Source organism: Hylaeus volcanicus, chromosome 1, assembly GCF_026283585.1.
Source record: "Hylaeus volcanicus isolate JK05 chromosome 1, UHH_iyHylVolc1.0_haploid, whole genome shotgun sequence".
Classification (NCBI taxonomy): domain Eukaryota; kingdom Metazoa; phylum Arthropoda; class Insecta; order Hymenoptera; family Colletidae; genus Hylaeus; species Hylaeus volcanicus.
Window position 1 is genome coordinate 29730850 of NC_071976.1, and position 16777 is coordinate 29747626.

Sequence of the window (16777 nt, forward strand, 5' to 3'; positions counted from 1 at the left end):
AAAACATATAATTAAATGCATATTTTTAACAATAGAAATATGCTCGACCGTATTTTTTAATCAAACGTTAGACGCAGTTCCCGCAGTTAGAAAGTTCTTTCCAAGTTTCCTCATCGTACTCGCCATGTTTAATCGCAAGGACACGAGTTTTGAGCACTGTCTTGGGTGCCTTCACCTTTCATCGAAAATTTTAATTTTTCCGAAATTACAATTTTATACAAACTTGGACGGGAAACTTCACCAGCACGAAGACAAGGTTTTAACCAAAGAAGAAGGGTTCTTGCGCAAAGTTATCGGAGAATCTACTTGATAACATGACTGCGGGGAAAACGTACAGAAATGCATTCATCCGGCGTTCCAGAGTTTAATATAACCTATATATATATATAGGTTATAAAAATGACCAAGCATAACTCATTTTTCAAACGAAATTAAATGAACAAGATTTAGTTTAAAAAAAATATCAACAAAAAAAATAGTAACGATTGCATGTTGTTAATTCCACTAACAAATGTAAATCTGTTTTCAATCCTTAAAAATGTATGATGGAGTTAATTGTAAAACAATGAGTTGAAAAACTGATCACAGAGAGGCAATCTATCAAATTATCGTTAACAAGTTTCTCGTTAGCTGCACAGCGCTGGATAAGCTATTTACACTTTTTTCTCGGATATTTGCGCAACAATTGTATTACACGATTCGCTCGTAATTGAACTTTGTGGCGCTAGAATTCTCTGCATTGATTTTTTTTGTTTTACCGAAGGCAAATGATTGATCTAATTGATCTAATTTCGGCGTGGACGAAAACACTTCTGCGCGACGTCGTTTATTTAATTAAACGGCGATTTAGCGCGTTGAGCACGGTGACATTAATCTCGCGAAAGCAATTTACACGCCTACGGCACGGAACTCGGATTTTCGTTCACGCGTATGCGTATTTCTATCATCGATCCGTGTGAATCCAATTTCTGCAGGTAAACCATGATCCAGTGTATCGAACACTATGCCGTTTGGTACCTTTTAAATAAAATTCGGTAGATTTGTAGTAAAATGTGTAAACTCGCAGATAACATACAAGATAAAATTACATGTGATTTTAAACAAAATGTGTAAAGTTTCCTTGTACAGTCTTTCAAGAGCTAAGCAGAGCTAGCATAATCGTTCGCGTTCAGTATTTCAAAATTAATTTACTAATGAGTAATTATTTTTGAACACATTGGGATTCGGGATGAAATTTTTGGTTGAATCTGCACATTAACAGACTTTAATCGACAAATAACTTGACCCATTATTATGAAAACTAATTGCGAGACGCAATATGGTACAGCGAGTGGTTTAATATCCACGAGTGTGTTTCCTTAGCAGTGTTTGATCAACGCAGGTGGCATAGTTGAACCTCCTTTGAAATGATTTAATTACCTTGGCACTGGGATGTCACAAGCAGAAGCTACTCGCACCCAGGTTAGCTTACATAACGTTCTTAGCAGCATTAACCTTTGGAGTTGTGTTAACAAAACTATTAACTTCGTGCAATGAATACATTTCACTTTGAATGACATTGTTGGCAAGTTTGAAACATAAACACTTGAAAAGTATCGTCGGAATATCGTTGGACAAGGAGACACCGAGTAATGGAGAAATTACTTTAATAACTTATGAAATTAGTAGTACATAAGAGTGTAGACGTCAGTTGTATAGCAAATTGATCATTTAGATATTCAGATAATAATTCTTAATTTATCCCAAATTCAGTTTCTCAGAAGAATGAGTGACAAACATAATTTTACATGTAAATATAACATTCATGAAGTAATCGAGTAAATAATTACATATGAAATATTTTCAGTTATCTAAACTTCGCATACTTACAATTTAGCGCGCAAGCCGATGCAATGCTAATTACTGATTGACTTTAGACGCAAACAATTGCTCCATGTTTATCGTTCGCATTATTCGCTTGTCGATATTCAAATTAGAGGAGAGTAGGGCAAATCGCAAAAGCAGTAATTTACACGCGCGGTAATCTATGTTAATGCGAATGAAGCCATGTTTACGAGAATTTAAATGAACGCGTCAAGTAATCGAGTCCAGTATTCTCTTCGAAGACAATAAGTACGATATGTGGTGATGAATAAATGCGATAATGCACTCGATGGATTAAATGGGACAAAAGCTGGCCTCGTAGATTCTAAGAAACAAATTTTATACAAACTGGCGTATATGTATACCACACTGGAATAGCTGCTAAGTGAATGGCTAGTAAGAGCATGTTCAAAAAGATAGAAAAATTTTGAAAGATTGCAGTTATGATACTCATCAAAGCAAAGAAGGAATGTGACCTAACTTGTCTGCCTCGGGGCACCTGCTCGGACCAATATTCCTGTCACAACATTTTTCTCGTTCTCGAAAATATACGTATAGAGTCAGGAGGAGGTAGTAAAACGTCAAAACTGGCCCAGTCAGCGGAACTGTGAAAGTTTTTTAGCGACGATAGAGCAACTTCTAGGGTCGTGACTTCTGGCTTATCAGCCTGGACGAATTCACGTGGACTCTTCCACCGGGGCTCGACAAAAAATGGCGACGTTCCAGACGTTCGTATCAAAAACTGAAAATTCGAAAGGTTTCGAGCGTCACGGAATCAAAAAGTCACAGCGAATGGGCTATCGCGCTGGAACGCGAGCTGCTCGTAAAACAGAACGGTCTCTTTATTGCTCGGCCAGTAAACTATGTATATTAAACGTAGGAACGCCGCCGTACGGATCCGTGCATTTACAATACGGCCGCGACAACCTGTTGCGGTAACAAGCCCGAAGTAATTTTTGCTGGAGGACGTAGTAATTCTTTCCGTTCCGTGTTTTACGCTCCATGGATGCCTGTGCCCGCCTCTGCGGCTCGTGTCGCAGTCACTTTTACGTTTCACCGTGTTAATTCGATGCAGCTAGGTGTCCTGCGCTTAGGGGTGTCGGTCAGGACTGTGCTCCTAACACTAGATACTACCAATACATTAGTGTGACTAATACAATAATACAAATAAAATCGAATTGTGTTTTATAATTGCATTAGTCAAATGCATGCTACTTCAATGGATATTCTTAAAGTAAATCTCTTCATTATATCTGGAGTAATATTATTTCTTTTAGTATATAATATCTCATCATAAATGTTTTCCAGTTGTGGACCTATATAAACTTGAATTTCTATTTACTTTAAACCAAATAATTCGAAAACGGGAACGTTTGATGCAAACGTCGTTCGATCCAAAGCACGCTAACTTTTCGCGACCCTGAATACAGACACAGTTCTGGAAAAATAATTTCCATACCGGCTAGTTTTTATTTTCTCGGTCGTACCGTACGATTATTTCGTCCTTTATTGCGGCTCGTAAAGCGAAACTATTTTTCGTGATCCGAGGGCAGAAAAATGTGAGTGTCTCTTAAGCTTAGGAATACGAATGTTAAAAAGTCTCGACGAACCGGGCGTAAAAAGTACGACTTCATTATCCCAGACGTAATAATACCGGATTTACGCCGGGGCATCCGCGTTATTACAGTCTCGACGTACCTACGCGAAACCCGTATTTTAAGGAAAAGATAAACATTAGATTACCACTCGAAAAAGTTCATGCATCTTCTGAGGAACGATAGAGTTATGAAAGTAAAAACAAAGGGATGATATTAAACGTGATTCGTACTGTGGTATTACAACTATTCGTATATTTAGAGAGCAAATTCCATTTCTTAATCAATTTTAATTCGTACGAATACCTCAGTTTTTTCTGCATATATATTCTATCTTATTTTCTTCGTTTCATCATTGGGTAAGATGAATTTGTTTTTTAAGTAGTCAGATCGAATATTATCTGGCCAGCCGAGATATTTCTTTCTTAATTCACAGACATATTACAATCAAAGAATATTCATTTCCACTGAAAGTAAAGTAAAAATTCATGACCAGAAGAGGTTCCTAAATAATTCATCTCAGGATTTCAAGTACTCAAATAGCTCTTCCTTACACATCTCAGTTAAAGTTTCAAACATTTTGTCATCGTCTTTGATCAGTCATCTTCGCCGACGTCCTCACTCGTTTTTCACGTAAATTGAAAGAATAAATCAGAAAACTTTATACATGTATCGCGATATATTCATCGCTCACTGGGTGCTCGAGGGAAAGCGAGCCACGCTCGGAACGACGTTCATCAACGGAAGTACGTCGAAGAAGAATCCCTCGCGTTTCTCCGCCATTTAGTGTAAGGCGAGCAAAGAATCTCCTTCGAAGCTACATCGATATCCGTGGTTTTCGCGTAGTTGGTGAACTGGACTAATGTTCAACGTCCCCCGTAAAAAGGCATCGATAAGTGCCGCGAGGAAAAACGATCTCGCTTCGAGAACAGACCTGGAGGAGCTACACTCATACCTCCACCTCTCGAATACACCTTTACTGTTCTTGCAAAGCCATCTTACCACTGGATGGAAGTCTGTTTCTTTTTATTCTCCATTTTTAGCGCAAGAAGCTTCTCAACCAACTTGTATCGCCATGAATCAACCGACCGACGGACAGAGACATTTGCAGAAAACTATTTTACCGTGGAAGAATTAATTTGGAAGTCGTGGACACAGTGACATGTGGCTTAAGAGAGCACCTCACTAATACACTTTAATTGTTTTTTGCTTTTTTGGTCATTCATTTCTTCGTACAACTTCTAGTTAAAATAAGTAGAAGGTACCCTACATGCTGTATTAAGATTTGTTTAAACTCTCAAAGATTTAGAATCTATAATCTCTCGAATATATTGAAAAAGATTACGTTATAACAGTTAGAAAATGCAAAATTAACTACAACTCAGAAATTGGTTCGTTGAATGAATCACGTGAGTAGTTTGAAAATCGGATACAACGTTCCGCGAATGTTAAAAGAATACAGAAATATTACTTACAAGGGCAGCACTTGTAGGCGACCTCGATGTACTTTGGGAGTCCTGGACAAGGATTGCCTTGAAACTTTTTTGGATCAGGGTTGACTGTGCACTTCCTCTTCTTCTGGCAAACCTCCACCACCGTCTGCAACAGTGAGTACTATCGCGTCATTCAGATGACCTGTTCACTTTTCGAACAAACGCGATGGCAAATTAATCTAAGAAATTCGGTTCAATTTTGCTTATTCATTTTGCAAAAGGTTAGGAAGGGTTTTGTGGGCATAAAAAATTAAATAAGTTCTCAGATAAATATTAGGTTGACATTGACTCATCCAATCTCCAAATATTTATCTTCAAATAACGCACGCATTTATGCAATTGATTCGTTTAAATAGTAATAGCAATTTGTTTAAATTCCATTGCCATGTGTTATCGGGAATCAGCCGCTATAGTTTCACGAGCAACGCATTGGATGTCGCGTCAACCACGGATCATCTGGATCCGCATTCCGGTTATAAATGACTTGGTGGTTAACTGAAACCGACGAAACGCGGAGACATTCGTGCATATAATTGCAATTCCCTTCAGTTAATTGTATCCGATGCATCGAATCAGTTCCCCATTTGAAATCCATCAGAAGCAGAGCACGGAGTCAACGGTACGATTCAAATGGCGATCGTGATAATGTTTGGAAGTATTCAACAAATTGTATTTTGTATTATCGTTATTCAATTTAATGTCACCGTTTTGTCAAATCAAACAGAAATGTTTTCGTTTGTCTTTTAAAATACTTATTATTAAATCCAAAATCATTTATTATTGTACGACTTATCGTTTATTTTTTTTTTTATTTCCCAAAGATGCCCCTCGTTCTGGACGTTTACACTAGAATATTTCCTGAAGTCATTATCGATTCGAGTTACTTGACAAAAATGAACGAAAATTCGAGCATTTCTGCGACCATTACGCAAGAGCCAATCTCTTCACGGCAGTGAACAATGCTTTGGAACGTTGTTCATCGGTTTAAATTCCGCGCATCAGTTTTCAAAGTCCGTTCATTACTAAAGGGAAAAACTCCATTAGAGAGCGGACGTGTCATCGAGGACGCGTTCATCTTTCTTTTGCGCTGTTAATTCGCTTTTGTCGGGCGTACCGTGTCATTCGACGATACGAAGAGGAGAACAGAGAGTCAGAGCACGAGGGGTGGGCGTAAGCAACGGGTTAGCAAAGGTAAAAAGGGGAGAAGAGTCGGGTTGCATCGTGTGTCAGTAGGGAGCGCAATACAATCTCAGAAATGCTTTGAAGTCTGATCGAAATTAATCTGACAACTTTAAGTTTTTCTTTCACTTTTTACTACGTCGCTCGCGGTTCTCTTCTTATGAAAATCTCCGCGGACTGTAATTATCGTCGACAAATGAATCTCTTGTCAAAATCTCTGAGCACTGTAGTCAAAAATCCTCAAAATCTGAGATAAAGAGTTGTTCTAAACTTTCAAATTAAATTGTTGGAACGTATAAGAAGCTCTGCCTTTCGCTCTGTTAAGTATAATTAAGAGGATGCTCTTATTTTTCTGGGTTAAACAATATTTTCTTTTGTTAATTTTCTTGTCGCTTAAGGTTTTTAAAATATTTCTACCAACTGAAGAGTTTCTTGTATAAATAAAAATAAATTGAAATAGCGAAATTAGCATTTTCCATAGCTTCCTGATGTTTTCGAGCACTACACGACTGAACAACTTCAAAAGCGACGAGAAAATCGTTAATGAAACTCTCCGAAGGATCTCGGAGCAGTGAGCTCAGTGGCCCAGAATTTGTAGCGCGACAAACATAATTGACTGCTTTTAGTGAGAACCATGGCGCATGTGGTAAATATAACCCGTCAATGTTTGAATATTCCGCATTTTTGGTAAATCGATGTAATCAGATGTATACTGCTCGAAATTTCAATTTAACAAGAAATTATAATAATTCAACGGTTGTATTAAATTCAAAGACAAAAATATTGAATTTAGAGATCTGACGAAGCGGCATGAAAATAATTCAATCTCGTACGTTATTTGAAGGATAATGTACACTGCTTATTTGCCTCGGAAATATTTGAATATCAAAAATCCTTAATAATACCATATCGAAACGTGCGCAGTATATTAAAAGCAAACACTGCTTGTTGCCTTCAGCACAGCTCATATTGCCACTTTTTTTTAACACTAAATATCGATTATACGAGGTGTGCTGGCCGAAACAGTCAATTTATGAACTGTAACAGACATTCTGTACTTTATAACTTTACAAAATTTACTTTACAAAATATAAAACTGTAAATTCTGTTCTTTTATGTTTAATTAAATACAGCGATAAAAACAACGAGCTCTACGGAATACTTGTTGTACCATTGGAACCGAAAATACAGAGGAAAAAGCCTTCCATACGTTGTGACATTTTCTATGTAACGGTCTCGTATATTTCCATTCTCAAAAAATTAAACAGTTTTTCTGTATCCGAGATGTTCATTACAGGACGGAGTCATCGCTTTATTCGCGACGAGAAAGAAATTCAAACATTTTCACAATGTGAATTGTTCTGCTGAAACATTGCTCGTAGTATTTAACGAGGTCAAGACCGCTATTTAATCGAAAAATGAGTAGTCGCTTCGCACGAAGGTTCGACCATGAAATAGCTAATTTTTACTATAGTTCCATCGTTTTTAAAATTGAAATAATAATGAAGATGAAAATTCTCGCCGTTTGAAAAACAATATCTGTTCAACTTTATAGACAGAGAACTTAAATATATATTTTTACAGACAAATATTGGTTTAATAAAAATCTCGATGTGCGCGATGAGAACTTCATTTCTGAAAGAGGGCAAACAGAAGTTATTCAAGTTTTAATTAAAGAAATTCCGTATTTTAAATTTACCCTACGGCGTTTGAAATCTCGATAATAAAAGATATCGTCACAAATTCCAGAGATTCTGTTTTCATAAAAAATTCAGTATCGCTCTGTGCATTCTTTAGCCTTCGTAGAAATCCGACAGCGTACGGATCGAACGACTTGTATTTCAATCTTGTTTTGTTTCTTAAATATATTACGCAAAGGAAGACTTAAAACCTGCGTGTTTTATTTAGCTAAATATTCAACAAAACGATTCTCAATCATAGAACGCATCCTTATTTAAAATTCCTGCTCACGAAACGATCGATGAAAAAACCACCCTTGCGCCATTCTAACGCATTAAAATCCTTCTCTACAAAAGTCTTCGATAAGCATGTGTCTAACACGATGGTGAATATTTTCTCACAGGTTGCACGCATTTAATTATTGGGTTTCTAGGTTTCCTGGCCGCGTTTCTATGCATTTCACGTACGAATGAGAAAATCTCCCGCGGGAGAAATCGATTTCCGGTATACATCGATGCACACGTTCTGGGGTTGGTTCGACCTATTCCTTCCTCACACAGCTCAGCCTTACACGCTCGAACGCTTATCCCTTGCCCCATTAATTCCTCGGTTAACGATACGCTCCTCTATCGTTCCGGAAACAGGATATCATCGGAATCAACCAGAGCCGCAGGTGCGCGAGGAAAATCATTTCGGTTTTAGTACCAGCACGAACGCCGTTGAATTCTGTACTTTTTCACTTGGCGAGCGTTGTCGCTGCATCCAGGCGACAAATCGTTCGATAGAGGGATTCGACTTGTTTCATTTCGATTTTTCATCGAATATAAATAGGGAGCAAGTATCACTGTAGACAACAATTAACCCCTTGCGGTCGTATATGACCGCGACTGTAACGAGAAGTTTGACAGAAATTAAAATACATTTGGTCAAAAAAATGTTTTCGAGTATTTAACACGATAATTGATAACGAATACAGGTAATTATTGGTAGGTCGCACGAATCCAGGAGTGTCACTAAATATTTCACTAATACGCACGATCCACAAATTGAAGTGTAATGCATGAACGGCTAATAATGTCTGTAAATCGTGTAGTTCCGATCGAAACGACTAAATTGGGTGACTGTCCAGGGCAATTAATTTTATATAATCGGCTTTGCATAACTCAATCGGATTTGGGCCATTTAGTGTCGCTTCACCGAATCATTTAGCACACTGATGGCCCGCGATGTCATATATAACATTACTTGCGTTGGTGGCCAGTTGAAAGTCCAGCAAATTCCATTATGCTAATAGACAGAACTGCTACGAACCATATGTGTTAAGACTGTACCCCTGTGTCTTCCTCTGATTTAATTAATTACCGTACATTTTCAGTACAAAGAGTAGTTTTAGTAAAAAGAAATTGTTAAGCTTGATAAATGTCTGAACCAACGTGCTGTTCAACCAATTGATTTTTATTTCGCGACGTTCATTCTATATCCTTATTGTTATTTTTTAGTAACATTAATTCGTTGTTTGATACCGCGACCCAACATTCCACAAATGTTAAAAAAAGAAAATGGACGTTTCAAGCGTACAGATTGAACGTTTTGTGATTTCAGATAAATAAAAAAAGAACAAAACACGAATACGTTGTTAAATGTTAGTATATTCGTAAATGTTTATATATCAGGCTTTGTTTGATATCAAAACTCCTGTAACGAATATTTATTTTGGAAACTGATGGAAATCGTTTTATATGTGGCCAGTTACGGCAACAACAGAATTCAGTTAACAAATTTTACACTCAAAATAGCTATGCGTGAAATGATATTCAAACTGTGTTTATTTTAAAACACGTGTTACGCTGAACTTAGGTAATAACAACCTCAACGGGTAATATTATACAAAAGAAGCGTTTTACAGAAATGACATACGTTATGCTATTACTAACTCAACCTAAATTATAAATATAAACGAGGAATCCTTAGCCATTATTTGCATAATTCTGCTCGCGTTTAAGACTGAATGGGACAATGTCGAATCGTTAGATCCAAAAGGCGCCTAGTCGCTTCAGCTTTTATCCATTCTTATGTGCAAGCCAATTATCCAACAGAAGACATTTCATCGAAAGAAAGGAGGTGAAATTGCGCGCAGTGCGCATTAAATCGCAATTCCAACAAAAATGACAAACACTGCAAAACCTGGTCGTACGATCTGAGGATTTATTAAGTCTCTTCAGCTCTTCCATTGTCGTTCAAGCCGAGAAGCATTTTTTTTGTTTAAATTGGATGACAGTCTTTGAAAACTTTATGACATACTTTTTCTTAAACTGCCAATTTTCGCCTAATCAATCTTCTTGAATCTTAATCTGCTATGTATATCTACGTAAATAAACATACAAAATTTCAAAGGTCTGTGACAAGTACTGTGGCTGCAAAAAAAAATCACGAAGATTGCTACGAAACTGGACAAAAGGAAAGAGCATTCCCTTAAACTTCACTCTCGACGAATGCAAACGCCATGTATTTTCGATTTCGTGTATACTAGATCAACCCCTCGGAAACACTCTTTCTTCCATCGCGGTTTACGATCACTATCGCGCAGTCGACGAAATATATCTCATGGAATGGAAGAAAAGGGAACAGTGTATCGGTGAACGAGAGGAAAAAAATCAGAGGAAAGGAATTCAATCTTTTCGGGCGCTGGGATTTCGAGGAAAGCGATGCGATGAGACATTTCGTCCTAGTCGATTTGAATTTTCAATCTGTTTAGTATACAGGGTGAAGCATTTGTACAGGTCACTGGAATCATTCATTCATTCATTTTTACAAGTGAAAAAGAAATTTCTATAACAAAAATAAAAAAAATAAAAGATTAATGTATCATTCTATTAAAATATTGATGTCCTTGAATTGTCAATGATGTTTAAAATAAATTTAAATTCGTACAGGTGTTTAAAGTGGCTCCAGAAGCATTCTGTACCGGTTACAAAAAGATCAACGAATTCCGAGGGTGACTTTCCAAATCTCTCACCGTTCCTATGTGACGATCTCGATCGACGACCAAGGAAGAAAAAAATTCTTGATACAGGTACCGTTTTTGAAAGTATAATTCTGAAATTGCCTCCGTCCGAATCGTTCGTCGTTAAACTTTATCCTCCTACTTTTACAACCGCGCGAACCCTGCCATATTTCTCCCTTTACGTACAGAATAAGGTCTGAATAATACCAATAAGCGTTCACTTCGAAGACAGTAAAAATTTTATTTTTCCTCGGACCGGATGCAGGACGGACGAAGCGACCGAGATAGGGCTCGATCAGGAGACTCGTGATAACGCCTAACGTTTATGGCAACACGTTTACCCCTAATGCTGGGGTCAAAACAAAAACTGTTATTTATCGAATCTTGCTTGGAAATGGCTTACCTCGGGATATTTCAAAACGTCACGAGCTACGAGACGTAGAAATTTTGCAAACATATTTGTTGCGGAAACAAGTTGGGTGTGTGTAGGTGCATTATTTTCAGTAAGTATGACTTGGTCGTCGGTAGTTTTGGTGTTAAAATATAAAATATGAGGCTAGACCAGAGATACAACGAGGAATGGCACTCAAGAATAAACTTTGAAAATATGTAATTAGAGAATTTTCATGTAAACGCATCCAACGGATTTAATCAATATCAGTGTACTCTATTAAAATGCAAATCTCTTTGAGACTACACTTCAGCTCTTCTCCAGATTGCATCCAGAAGCATGGCTCTTCTTTCTTCATTTTAACCGACGAGTTTCCAGCAATTATGACTTATTTACGCTCGTGAAATTCGAGTTAATGTTTGAAGAGATTCCGGGAGATACCCTTTGGGAGATAGAACACAGGCAACTCGATCATTACGGCTTGATTTTCGCGCTCTCGAACACCGGAGCGTCGACCATCGATTCCCAATTAACTGGAATTTTCAAAGGGGTACTAAGAAGCCGATTTGCATGGGCAAATGCGCCTTAAAGGTCTCCTCGGGCTTTTCCTCGAAAGGAAACTCTTTTGAGATTGAAGAAAGTTCGCGCTGATCATTAGTGGTTAAGAACGCTCGCTTACACGATCATCGAGCAATCTCGTCGTTCGAAAGGGGAATTTTGAAAGTCTGCCAAATCTCGTTTTGCCCCTTCCTCCGGAACGAAGAACACGTGAAACTTCTCGAGAGGGTCACGAAAATCGCTTCCACTGGGAAAAACAGCGTGCCAAAGGCTGGTAGGGAAAATAGAGGGGGAGGGGGAGGGGGAGTAGGACCAAGTCTGGAGTACAGTCACGAATTATTGCGTCGTAATTAAGGATTTCAACTGTCAAGAAATCTAAAATTAAAATTAAATTTTAATTCTTTCGTATCTGTGTATTTATTACAGTTTTTATTTTTGCTAGACGTCTTATGATTTAAAGTATAATATACAACGTACGATATACTTGCACTTGTGTATACGTGCACTTTTGAAACTATGCAACGATAGATGCACCTTGTACAAAATTATTTTTAAAAGAAACATTAGACATAGGAGTTGTAGGTGAGAAACGCTAAAAGAAATCAAAACTGCCATCATTTTAGTGAATTTTAATGCGCAAATAAAGAACTTATTTATTAATAATGTATAGTCAAATTTTAATTGAAAATCAAGACAGAACAGAGATTGTTTACATCGCTGTGTCCAGAACTAGAAAACACTTCTCTGCGATATGGCCGCCATTTTGAATAAAAAAATGTATATTCATGTAATACGAGCACCAACATTTCGTACATATAGTTTCCCCTCTAATAAATTTTTATAGAACCATGAATATTTTATATCTTCGACCCTTAACCCTTTCTCTGCCTGGATGCTCCAGGCTGATTTGAATTCTACGCTTTGCTGAAAAATTAAAACGCGTTTAATAACAAACTTTTTCTCAAAGAGAAACCAATGTATATGCAAACTTAGGTTGATCGAGTGTAGAGTTTATGAATGAAAATATGTTCGTTCTTTCGTAAAGCGATAGGAAGAACACTGCAGTGATTGCTTTCTGCGTTAGTTTATCTCAGATAGATGGTGGTGTAAAGAATTATTATTTTAATCGTGTTTTCAAACTTGTTTCTTCAATCATTTTTCAAATCGTCATATATTGCTACTATAAAATATTATACATGGTATTAAAAACCATTATTTCAGTTGAAACTTCAATTAAAAATTATGGTTATAGGAATGTTTGTGCAAATTTATATTTTGGTATATTATTGACTTTAGCACAATTTCGTAAACTTCTTCGCATTCCCATTTGCCAAAAATGGATAAATATCCGCAGTCTAGTTATAACTATTAATACTGATTGCGAACATCACACATTAGATTGCACACGAGCCAAGAATACAAAATTATTACAAAATTACAAAAAATAAATCTCGGCCCACTCTAACTGTGAAACTGTGTTTACTTTTAAGGTAAAACACGCAGAGTGAAACGAATTCACGGTTTCCTCCCAGTTAGAGACCCAATTTCGTTGAAACCCTCGTTAGAATGTGAACAGAAAATAACGAGGCCGAGTGGAAAGTTTTAATTTTTAAAGCTCGCTAGCGTTAAGTTTTTCAAGGGCTGCAAAATTGCGTACCGTAATCTTTTACTTAATGCCCGCGTTTAATACCAGGCTCGCCAGTGTTCCCGCGAAAGAGATCTCGTTTACTTAAGAAAATTCTTGGGAATACACCCGGTGGAACCTTTAATTCACGTGCCCCCCTCCCCCCCCCCCCCCTCACCCTCCCCCCAACACGTTCCCGTAAATCCGAATAACGTTTCCCGTGGTTACAGGGCCAGGAATAATAAATGTTACCGTAGCAATCAGAATAGCGGGAGTATTTTGGCGCGATGCCATCCGACGTTCGAGGACTTCGTTTCTCTTAGCTACCGAATTTGGCATAACGTTTCTCGTGTAACGTTTCCGATAAGCCCCATTGAAAAACGTAAACGAGTGGAATTGCAGTTGCTTACGCCGTCAGGGGTAATCGCCCTGTGCTAAGTGAAATGAAAGAAACGGAGGAGAGAAGTTCTTGTTCTACCACGTACTTGCATGAATTGTTATTTCTATCAGCTGTTTTTGAATACTGGAAGTACTTGTGGGAATTGGTGTCAAATTGAGCGCGCTTGAGTAGTTTTTGGAGGGAATAATTTACCCTGTGTGAAATAATAATTCGAAACTTGAGAAATTGCATAAAAATCAACACTTAAAAGTACACGTTGATCTTTCATTTTATTGCCGGTGTTAAGTACGTATTTCGTAGCCCCTAGTAGCCTACATTTTAAATTTAGTATCAAACAGTTGGACCAATCTTAGGATTCCCCGTTAAAATTTCATCCTCGAGAAATCCTCGCAGCTGGTAAGACCTCGAACGTAAAGTGAATACATTCCATTCCAACGGCAAAGTGTTTAGCTGGAAAAAAGTTGTAAGTCGGGCACAGGGGATAGCCAAGTGAATAAACGAATAGGTAGAGAGGTCTGCAAAGAAAGATAGGAACCGTAGGCGACCGCAACATCATTGGCTGAATAAGGGAAGTTATTTTATTCTCGCCACTAGTGCTGCAGTGGGGATCACACACAATACTTCCCTTCTGGAGCAGTGGAAACGTAAAATAGGAAATCAATACGAAATCCTCGTACCTCTTTCCTGGCCATTGGACAACCGCGAAAATTCCTATTGTGGCTTCATCGATAAGTTATTATCGTTGTAGCGTGGCTTACCAAGGGTTTTCCCTGCTCTGAAGGAATTTCTACACCATTCGTCCACACAAGCTACCCAGAATTCGACGAAATCGAATTTTTCCCCGAACAATTCAAATTTCTCGCGAGATGTCAACGTACTTTTGTTCGACGGAAAAAGTTTAGGTTTTGAAAGCTTCAAGCTAGATTCACAGTGAAAACTAAAATTTGGTCTGATGCATCAAAATTTCGTTCCTACCAAAATAACGTTAAGACCTTGTTAACTTCATCAGGGTATTGGAAACATTTTTGATTGAATATCTTAACTGTCAATTTAAGCCTTCATCATTTATACAATCAATACTCGTCGAGTTCACCAATAAAATTTTGCACGATTTACGTATAATAATTAATCACCTGAACTCGTAATACCTCTACAGATTCAATCATTTATTTATCAGTTACAAAATTGATCAATTCATCTATACATACAAATAACCAAAAAAAAAAAACTCCTCAAGATATAAAATAAAACTCATGTACCAGACTATAACGGGACCTTCTAAAAAGTGTATCAATAATAAAAACATTTGTCGTTACACCCTTTGAGCCAAATTGGATGATTGCAGGGAGAGGCGTCCTCCCGAATTTGTTCCGCGATATCCAGAGAACCGAATTTAATGAAACTCAGGAAAGCCAGTTTTCTTCGCGAGATACGTTCCACGTAACAGCTAATTGTGTACGCAAACAAGCACAATTTCGCAAGCGAAACCTGGAAACCCAGTTCGCGTTACTAATCGCTGTTGCGCGAAGCAACCCGCAAATTACTCCTCCGGCTGACGAAAACCCTGAAATCCTCGCAGCGGAACATACGGGACGCTTCATTCCTGGAGATCGCAGGCCCCGTTTGCTCGTTTCTCTATCTTGACGCTGCAGAAAGGGGCGAATGAGCATGGCGAAAGCCGGAAAAAAACAATTTTTTTCCCCCTCAAAGCCTGGTTAGACAGGATTCACGGGTGGGCTGGAGGCGAAGCGACTGGAAACGCGGTAAGCAACCGCGATTCTCGTTTTATTTCAACCGCGAACGAAATGTTGAAGGAAAACTCGACAAGGGTTGAGGTCTCGAGGGCGCGCGAAACGTTGCTCCTTTTTCGGTGGGAATTCAGTGGCAATTCCGAAGTAGTCTCGTACCTGGCACGCGAGCAAAACGCGAGGAAAACCGAGAGGCGGTAGGGGATGGCCACCATTTAAAAGCCACCTTCGGAAAGATACCGGGTACTGACCTGAAAACGACACTTCCCTGTCTCGTCGAGCGTGTGCAGACCGACAAACTTACAGCTTCCTATTCTATTTTGACTCACCTGCTCCGCTAAATACAGTATTCAATCTCTAACCGATCCTGAAACTACGTTCGGTCCTCTTCAGTTTGCGTTTTTAGTAAAATGTTTTTTAGTACTCACCTGTAAGTATTCTAATAAACTTTTTGTTTTTGATGGAGATTATATTTACAGAGAATGCTAGCGAAGATGTAAAAAACGTCTCATAAAACGTACATGCATGGCCACTAACGTCGATAACAATTGCGAAGTCCTGTCTCGTCTCCAATTCGCGAGCAAAACTAAGGCGAAGAGTCCGAGGGGACGAAAGAGACGCGAGGAGATATAGCCGCCATTTAAAAGCCACCTTCGAAAGATAGCGGCAACTGACCTGAAAACGACACTTTGGTGTTTCGTAGAGCGTGAGACCAGCACACTTGTTCGACGAAAGAAGCACGGCTCGAAACGGGGATTCTGGGCAACGTAACCGAGAAATGCAGGGCAAATGATAAAAGGCGGTCAAAATTCGCGATGCAACCGAAAAGGAGGCAATTCCTCGTACAAATACGAATGGGAAATGCGCAGACAAATATTTCTCCAAGTGTCTTCTTTTTAGAGAAAATTTATGTAGACAATTTCTGGGATGCGCGTCTGACCATTACTCGACATTTTTATTTGCGTTTGTCTAAATTTTATGAACGCTAACGATGTGTGGTAGCACCCCTTCTCTTCAATTACCCTTCTTTTCTCTCAATACCTGTAATACCTTCTGAATGCTGTCTACGAGTTCGACTAAAGACTAGAGCTAGTAAGGAGAACACTTAAAGTTCACCGAATTCCAGTTTGCAAATGGCGGAGAGAGAGAGAGAGAGAGAGAGAGAGAGAGAGAGAGAGAGAGAGAGAATATATAGATATAGTATAGATATATATGTACATCTCTTAAAAGGTGGAAAGGTTG

At 38.3% G+C, this 16777-nt stretch overlaps 1 protein-coding gene across 3 annotated transcripts in view; it reads right to left on the minus strand.

Moving 5' to 3' along the window:
• Positions 1–16777, minus strand: part of LOC128883015 (uncharacterized) — a 262323-nt gene that overhangs the window by 88251 nt on the left and 157295 nt on the right. For all 3 annotated transcript variants that reach the window (XM_054134977.1, XM_054134985.1, XM_054134969.1), the window contains exon 3: positions 4934–5072. In XM_054134977.1, coding sequence (XP_053990952.1) covers positions 4934–5072 — 139 coding nt within the window. The remainder of the gene's footprint in view (positions 1–4933; positions 5073–16777) is intronic.